Here is a 9,320-nt window from a genome sequence, read left to right as displayed (position 1 = left end):
TGACACTTCGCCTCGCATTACGCCTCGCGTCCGAAGCTGGGTACGCCCGGCGTACTTGGCCTTATCCCTTCCGAGTCCGATGTGCGAGCCAGCTGGTGCGAAGCTGGCACCCTTATCCGATCTACGCCCAGCGTAGCCAAGGATTACGCCCAGCGTAGTCCGAGGCCTCGCAGGCTATAAAAGGGGGGCGAGAGTTCCGGATTTTTCACACCAATTCTCTTTCTCTCTCTAGTTTCTTTCTCTCTCTAAGATCCCAAACCACCCCTAAACCCTAGGAAAAACCCCTAACACCCAAAGGAAGCCCCGAGGCTCCCGGAGTCCCGAGAAAAATGGTCTTTCGGTTCGGAAACGCTGCTCCAAGCGAAGCCCGGTTTTCTTTAAAATCCGCTGTAAGTGAGCTACGCCTATGAAAATTTTAATATAGCTTTTAAATAATTATAGTAATGTTATTAGGTCCTTAAAATAATTATTTGGGCTATTATTATGAGTTATATAGAGTGTTGTTTAACGCTTATATAATAATAATAATAGCTAGACTATTAATTAGTCGCGGTTAACGTTAGACTAAACCCTAGTGGTATTGATACTAGGTTTTGTCGAGGGAAAATTATTTTGAGATAACGAAGCGCTGTTCAAGTGTAGAGTCACCACCTTTCAAGTGAGTGCATAGTTACTTTCATCTTAGACATAGATATGAAGTATTTTATATAAATTACGTGCTACGTGTGCATATTATCTGTATACTTGATATCTATGTTGGATGAACGATTTTATACATGTTTTAAATGATTTAAACTGTATATGTATTTTATATCTACAAAATGTGTTGGGTAAAACATGGGTAGATGTATAGATGACGACCACAGACTATTCTAGACAGTCCAGTGGAACGCTAGCAGGTTGGCAACCTGTAGGTGTTTATTTGAACTGTGTGTTTACCAGCAGTACTCCATCCCCCACATGGTTGCCTTATTTGACATAAATTGCTGAGGAATCCCCGAAGCATGTGTTGTCACCCCAATGAAAGTCCTTAGACTAGGTCCCTTGAGTTAGATGTTTTAGGGACGTAAAGTGAGGATAACGGGAATGGGTAATCGGGTTTGTTTGGTTTGATAAAGTTAATAAACTTAATTATTGTGGGTTGAAAAACCTATGTGCTCACCAGGCTCCCAAGCCTGACCCACTCAGTTTCTTGTATTACAGGTAGTGGCGCATGAGCATAGATGTTTGGATGAGAGATAAGTGATTATAGGCCTGTAAATACGAAATAATGTAGTAAGGCTTATGTTGTGCTGTTTATGCTTTTGTTCTGTATCGAACATGACATCCCGAGTCTTTTAATGAAATACATTTCTTTGGAAATGCTTTTGATAAATCTTTATCATATTTTGTTTTGGGACAAATTCCGCAACACTTTTATTTAAAATGTTACTCTGATTTTCAAACAAGCATAAACAAAATCGGTCTTTTCTGGCCGTGAAAATGGGGATGTCACACCTCAGTCTATCCTATATGACTATATATACAGTCCCTAGGGCATCCCTCTACTAGCAGATAACCAAAACTAGTGGGCTGATATTTGTGCCTTCGACCCACGGGTACACTGTGTCGAAACTCACCTCGAGATGTGCGTAGATAACCACTGTAGCAATGAAGGACTCTAACAGATTCAACTCACTTCCAATCACCTACAGGTCGTAGTCACTTGCAACAGTGACCACCTCACATGAAATGACGATTAGGGTTTCACATAAAATGACGATTAGGGTTAAGTGAGAACACTTAACCCATTAAGGACCTAATCACCTACGTATAGGACTGATTAAGGTTTGACTTAGTCAATCTTGGGTGTAATAATAATCCAATCAATATCCTGAATACACGCCCGATCATTATCTAAAATAGGGCACCCAGATTCTAGGGTTTTTCACATAAAATGATAACTAGGTTAGTGTTCCACACTTAACCCCTTAAGGACTTAATCCATTAAGTCCAATATTGCATTAAGTTAATTGTAGGGGCATTATTAAGTATTATTTAGAATTTAATTAACAACTTTAACGCGGGTCCCGACCAACTCCAAAAACTAGGGTTTCTTGACATTAGGGTTTTCTAAACCCTAATTAGGGTTTCCAACTCCTTAAGTTAGATGATCAGTGAATTAATTAAATATTTAATTAATAAATCGGGCACCACCCACTGCCACCTCGGGCAGTGGTGGTCGGTGGCGGTCCATGGCGGCGGGAGGTGGCAGCCACCATTTTTAATGGTGGTAGTTTATAATTTTTAAACCAAAACATTATCAAGGCATTACGGTACACACAAAACATCCATCTAACACACACACATCCACCCAAGGTGGTGGCCAGTGGAAGCAGAACGGCGGCAGCCACCACCTCACGGTGGTGGTAGGTTTTCTTAAATCTCTGGCCAAGATCCAATTATACGAGCTTACACTATACAAAAGAAAAATGCACACACACACACATAGCCACCACCACACGGTGGTGGGTGGTGGCAGAAAAGGCAACAAGGGCGACAACCACTATGGTTGGAGGCCATGGTGGTTCTTTTCGACTTCCGGCCAACCAAAGTACACACGCGCCTCACAAAGTCGCAACCACAACACGCACACACACACATAATAAAACACTACTGCAACCACCTTTTCAACGGCAAACGATGGCCGGAGGCAACAATATCACAAACGCGTGGAACGACGACGGCGGACGTTTGCTGAGGCGTAGTGCCAGAAGAAATGGGAAAGACAATGTGCACGACCCAACCACGAACAACAGCATCCTCCACGATCCTCAATCTTCCGATCTCCTTGACTGAATCAATGACGTATTCGTGACTCTTCGTCTTCGCCGACAACAGAACAGTGACGATGGATGCTTGGTGGTTCTCCGGTGGAGACAAGGAGGTGGCGGCTGGAGATGAGGGGGTATAAGGATGGCGGATGTATTGTTTTTACGGTTAGGGTTTGGGGTGCTAAGCTTTTAAACGAGGGACAAGGGATGGGAGGTAACGGGTCTTAGTCCCGATTCCTCATATCAAACTTAATGCATTTTTAACACTTTCAGTCCCTTCATCCCCCTTCTTTTTCAAACTAAGTCCACTAATTACCAAACAACCAATGCTTACGAATTTCTTTACATTTTAAGTCCTAATGTTACAATATAGACCCCAAATTCTGGAAATTATAGCATTTAACTCCTTATGGCTAACACTGATGAATTATTACGAATTTAAGGCTAAAATAAAATAAAATATAAAATACATCTCGGGGTTTTAGGGCTTATTATTTATTTATTTATCAATTTTTATTTATTATTATTATTATTATTTATTTACTTTTAACGGAATGTTACATTGGTTCTGGCATTTGAATGCTTTGTCTTCTTCAGTGGTAAATATGAGGTTCAGATTTATACTACTTTGCTGCTTATTGTGCATTTTTTGTTGATCGTTGTAAGTCCCACAACTTTTCTTCTTCTTCTTTTGGTGTTCTGATTTATCAACTATCTTTTGATCACGATTATTCACTTCTATATTTCAACCTGCTCTAGCCTCATATGTGCTATGAATCTGGTTTGACTTATAGAAACTATTTTTTGAATCATCATGCTTAGGTTATAGATTCCTGATTCTTCTGTGATTTGTGATTGGTGTCAATCATATCTGGAACACCATGAGAGAGTTCTAACAAGAATGATATTGTTGACTTTGATGAGTCTTTGTTTTTGCATCCTTCTGATAATTTTGTTACCACTATAATTAGCTTTAAGTTGCTTGGTACTGGAAATTTTAGAGTATGGAAAAGTTCGATGATAAAAAGGACACTGTTAAGTCTCTTAAATGGGATAGGGTAAATGCTATTATGTGTTATTGGATTCTTAATTCATTATCTGAATCAATTTACATCAGTCATGCATGTTATGAATTTTCTCTTGATATTTGGAATGATTTGTGTGATACTTATTACAAAGCAGATGGATCTGTTGTGTTTAATGTGCATCAACGTATAAATTCTTTAACTCAGAGTGGTCTGTCTATGTCAGATAAATTTAACAAATTGGATGGTCTTTGGAAAGAATTTGATGCTTTAACAACATGTACTGAATGTGTTTGTGAAAATTGCTACTCAGTTATATAATCATTCAAAATTGATGATGCTTATGCAGTTTTTGAGTGGTTTAAATGACTCATTTAATCATGTAAAGAGTAATATTCTGATCATAGAACCTTTACTTGATGTTAACTCTGTTTTTTCTACAGTCTTTAGGGAAGAGTATAATCAAAAGAATTGTTCTGTTTCTGTTATAACAAATAAAAGTCAATCTTCTACTTTTGCTGGTAAGTTGAATGATTAAAAAAGGTTTAAAAATAAGAACCAAAATCTTCAGTGTAAAAGTTGTGGTTTAAAGGGTCATAATATTGGAAAATGTTATAAGTTGATTGGTTATCCTAGGATTTTAAACCTAGAACTGAATTTAATAAGTCCTTTACTGTTTCTGGAAATGCTTCTTTTTCTAATGAAACTTGTTCTTCTTTGGATGGCCCTTCTGATCGAGGTTATCATCATGTTTTGACAAGAGATCAGTATTCTAAACTCATGGCTCTTCTTAATGATAAAAATCTTCGTGAAGATGTTTCTGTTAGGGATGAGCATTAAAACCGCCGGAACCGGAACCGGAATTGGTAATAAGGTCCGGTTACCGGTTCTCCATTTTTATGAAAACCGGTCCCGGTTCTAAAAACCGGAACCGGTTTGACATTTTTTTTGTTTTTTAAAATGAACATAACTCACTCATATGAAGTTGGAATTATTTGATTTTTTTCCAACATTTAATTTGGAGTTTGTAATTCATTTTTTACTGTACAAACATATGTTTTGGTTAGATATTGAATCAGAAACATGCCCCGAAAGAAAGAATATCGATGCTGCGTTTTTTCTAGGGGTGTGTATGGGGCGGTTTGGTTCGGTTATTGGTTAAAACCGAACCATAACCATTATGATTGGTTAATGCATTTTTGTAGCCATTGGGTATGGTTAATAGTGGTTATGGTTAATGGTTTTTATCCGTTAACGGTTTTGGTTAATGGTTAATATTAATTAACCATAATGTTCAAAATAATATAAATGGCGAAAGTATATTGGCATAAAAAAAGAAAATAGAATACCAAAAAGTCATCGACGCCAATGTTTGTAACCTAGCTTATAGTAATAGAAGAAAATGTGTACCTTTAATACTTAGAGTGAGATAACACATAGTCACATTCAAAATAAAAAACATTCAATAAAAATATAAAACATTAAAAAAAATTTGACATTAATAATTTCATATATTGATAATTGATATTAATATTAAAATAAAGCCAAACATTCATACACGTTCAATACGATTAAATCAAAAACTACAAAATAAAAGAGCCAAACATTCATATTATGTGTTATTAGATAAAAAAAAAGCCAATCACTCATATACATTCAATGTGATTAAGTCAAAAACAGTAAATAAAAAAAAGCCAAAAAAATTTAAAAAAGTACATTCTTAATATATCAGAGAGTTATGAAAAACAAAAAACTTAACTTACCTAGATTATAAAGTAAAAAAAATCCTTTGAATAAGACTATAAAGTCAAAACAATCTTTGATTAGGATTAATGGTCTGAGAAGTCTTTGATTAGGATTATGAGTATGAAGATTAAATTAATTATGAATAATGTTTACAAATTGTAGAATTAGCCGATTAGGAATTACAACATTAATCAATAATCTAACTCAATGCATGATTGGAAGATTGTGTATGTCTGCATGATCAGCCTTTGATGGTTTGATTGCTCGTTCGTCTCCTCATAAGTGAGGATTACTGGATTATATTTTCAAAATTTTAATGAATCTGAAATAAGTTTGACTATATTATTTTATATATAATCTAGAACTTTTATATATTAAAATATAAAGTTAGCGGTTCGGTTAACCTATAAAACCATAACCAAACCGTTAGTTATCGGTTAACAAAAATTAGAAACCGAACCAACGGTTTTTAAAATGGTTCGGTTATATCGATTAAATTGGTTTTGGTTCGGTTTTTCGGTTATTATGCTCACCCCTAGTTTTTTCTATTTCAGCATTTTTTTTGAATCTGTTCCATTTTTTTAAATGTGCATAACTCATTCATACGACGTCGGAATTACTTAATTTTTTTTTCCAACATGTAATTTGGTGTTTGTACTTTATTTTAGACTATAAAAACACATATTTTGGTTAGATATTGAGTCAGTTATAGACCCCGAAAGACAGCATATCAATGCTGCGTATTTTATGTTTCAAATTTTTTTTTTGGAATCTGTCCTGCATTTAAAATGCGCATAACTCACTCGTATGAAGTAGAAATTACTTGAATTTTTTTCATCATGTAATTTAGTGTTTGTACTTCAATTTAGAATGTAAAAAGTAATAATTTGGTTAAATATTGAATCATTTACAAGCTCCAGAAGATAACATATCATCTATAATATTTCAACCGGTTCTAGTTTAACAAATAACCAATAACCGGGACCGGATCCGGAATCGGCGCTAGAACCGGCGGTCCGGTTCCCGATTCTTATAATATAGGAAAACCGGTTCCGGTTCCGAACCGGTCTGGTTCTAAAGCTCATCCCTAGTTTTTGTGAATGCCAACATGACAGGTATTACTTGTAATAATGTTTTTTTTCTAAAAATAAAAGATGGGTAGTTGATTGAGGAGCAATTCAACATATGACTGCTTCTGAATCACAACTTGTTGATCTTGTTGATGTTTCCAAATGGAACCATTGCCAAGATTAACAAAATTGGAAACATGAATTTTTCTAATTTTGTATCATTAACTGATGTGTTTGTAATACCTGATTTTCATGTTAATATTTGATGGAAATCATTGTAAAGAAAGCAAATGTAAAGTCACCTTTGATGAAAATCATTGTTTTATTCAGGATTGTAACGATCGAAGTTGAGGTAATTACTTTTTCCCCTTGAATGAATTTTCTTTGCAAAAAGGTCTCTACGTACGCTGGGTGTACATAGGCGTACGCTTAGCGTACTGGGGGAAGGCTGGTCGCGGGCATGCACAACGTACGCGGGGCGTACCAAGCAGTACACGGGGCGTACGTGGCTCAGGACTAAAACCCTAATTTTAGGGCATGGACACTATTTAAACACTTTTATGTTGCTTGGACCTTACCCTAGTCAGCCTCCATAGTCTATTATCGTCCCAAAATCCCCAGATTCTCTTGAGAGTGTAGTCCTTGAGCTTAAAAGTATTTTGGTGGCCATTTTTAGTGGGTTTCAAGAAGAACAAGGTGGTGATCAAGCTTTGGATGTTATTGAGCTTCTAGATCCTGCATCTAGTCCATATTGAGGAGCTTTTGGAGCTAAAAAGTCTAGACCTTGCCATCTCTTTTGCAAGTTTGAGTTAGGGTTTGTTATGAAGTCCATTTTTGGTTCATGGACTCCCCTCTTGCGACTTTGAGCAACTCAAGAGGCTAGAAATGTGAATCTTAGCCCCTTGGGCATGTTTGATGCATAAAAATGCCATCTTGAAGGTTGTATTGGGTCCATGCATGAGTTTAAGGTCTTAAAAGTGGTCTTGATAGGAAAAATGAAGTATTAGGGACCCATGTGGCATGCAAGGGAATAAAGTTGCCAACTTTATGCCTTAGGACATCTTAATAGACTCAGATCTGAAGTTAGACGTTGAGAGCTCAAGCATTAAGCACTTAATGGACTTTTGTGCATGGACTGTTTGTACGCAGGGCGTAAGGTTGCGTACGTCGCGCGTACGACCAAAGGATTGAGTACGCTAAGCGTACTGATGTGGTACGCTGGGCGTACGCACCACAGATGAGTTGGGCTTCGTTGGGCTTGTAATCTTATTGGGCCTTATTCAGCCTTGGGCCTGGTCCCATTCTGGGTTATTGGACTTTTGTTTTAGTTTGGGATATTGATGTCATGATTGGGACTTATTGGGCAATGTGGCCCATTATAGTTTGGACTTTGATCTTAGGCCCATTAATGTAGAATAGACTTTTGGGCCTTAATGGAGGGCCTTGGACTGAGATGTTGGGCCTTTGTCTAAGTTGTGTCATAAACCTAATTAGGGTTATTTGTATATTTGTTCGGAGTGAGTTTTGGACTGGTAGTCGGGCAACTATTGTTTTCAGTAGCATGAGGTGATTCTTATCACTATACCAATGGGTCGAAGGCACCAATGTCGGCCCATTACTTGATATGAGATTTTGATAGTTGAGCATGCTATGGTTTGTTATTTTGTATGTGATGACTTATGTGAAGACCATGGGGGAGCTCATGACACTTGGTAAGGCTATGGAGGGAGCCCATGGCAACCTTATGTATATGTGTTGTTGCATGGAGTTATGTGGTTATATGTTTTTGTTATTTTGGGAACTCACTAAGCGTGTGCTTACAGTTTTGTTGGGTGTTTCAGGTACTTCTAGTTCTAAGGACAAGGGCCCGACTTGATGGCGCAACGTGCACTCTCCAGTATTTCCGCACTAGTTGTTTTGGATACTCTGATGTTTTGAACAAGGTGTTTATGTAATGGAATTTTGAAAAAAAAATATGAAAGAGATGTCTAATTATTAAATGAAAAATTTTGTCTGAATTTTTGGGCTGTTAGAAGTTGGTATCAGAGCCTTGGTTTGAGGGCTTCGGGCACACTCTCGAGTGTGTCAGAACTCAAATCGAGGAAATGGTAAACCCTTTTTCAAAAGAAACGAAAGTTAACTTTTTCTAAAAACGGTTTTCTTAAGTAAAAGGGGAAGTGTGCAATGGTCGTAATCGACCGAGCTCAAGTAAGTGTTCCCAATGTATTAGCCATGCTATAGATATGTTCTTAGAAATTGATGTGAATTGAGTATTTGCTAAGTGTATGCTTTCAAAATTGTATATGTATAGGATCGCATAGCCTTAGAATGATGGATTATGCCTTATTCCTGTTCCTTGTTTGGTCGTGGTTTAGGGTAGAAGCTTTATTTAACAGTATATGTGATTGTATTTGTGTATAACTTGCATGCGTAGGAAAACCTGCTATGATTGATGTAGGTTCTGGTATGGTGAGGATTGAGAAATCCTAGAATAGTCTAGGACCTGAGTTTATGTTGTATTCTTTGGGTCATGTTTATCTGTGGTTGGGTGAATTAGAGGTATCAGGTATGGCCTTGGGGAAGGTACATGTAGGTGTGGAAGGTAGTATTGGGCCCGAACTACTGAAAGCACATACCTGTACCCGAAGCAAAGGAAGACCTGAAGG

General features: G+C 37.2%; 1 protein-coding gene across 1 annotated transcript; it reads left to right on the top strand.

The window, feature by feature from the left end:
- The first annotated feature begins 2,890 nt into the window (after nucleotides 1-2,890).
- On the top strand, nucleotides 2,891-5,000 carry LOC145138969 (uncharacterized). The gene is made up of 5 exons (XM_079072951.1): nucleotides 2,891-2,947; nucleotides 3,815-4,129; nucleotides 4,188-4,359; nucleotides 4,666-4,704; nucleotides 4,906-5,000. Exons 1-5 carry the CDS (start codon nucleotides 2,891-2,893, stop codon nucleotides 4,998-5,000), a joined length of 678 nt encoding a protein of 225 aa, XP_078929077.1.
- The last annotated feature ends 4,320 nt before the right edge of the window (nucleotides 5,001-9,320 follow it).

The sequence above is a fragment of the Lactuca virosa genome, chromosome 9, assembly GCF_052849685.1.
Source record: "Lactuca virosa cultivar CGN04683 chromosome 9, Lactuca_virosa_CGN04683_v6, whole genome shotgun sequence".
Taxonomy (NCBI): Eukaryota; Viridiplantae; Streptophyta; class Magnoliopsida; order Asterales; family Asteraceae; genus Lactuca; species Lactuca virosa.
Note: the sequence above shows the minus strand (reverse complement) of the source record. Positions and strands in the feature narration are given on the sequence as shown.

Excerpts from the sequence above, each read along its gene's own strand:
- LOC145138969 (XM_079072951.1), top strand. The coding sequence starts at position 2,891 with ATGGATGCTTGGTGGTTCTCCGGTGGAGACAAGGAGGTGGCGGCTGGA. Across the intron at positions 4,130-4,187 it reads TAACAACATGTACTGAATGT|TTTTTGAGTGGTTTAAATGA; the intron begins GTTTGTGAAAAT and ends ATGCTTATGCAG. Across the intron at positions 4,705-4,905 it reads CGGAACCGGAACCGGAATTG|ATATTGAATCAGAAACATGC; the intron begins GTAATAAGGTCC and ends TGTTTTGGTTAG.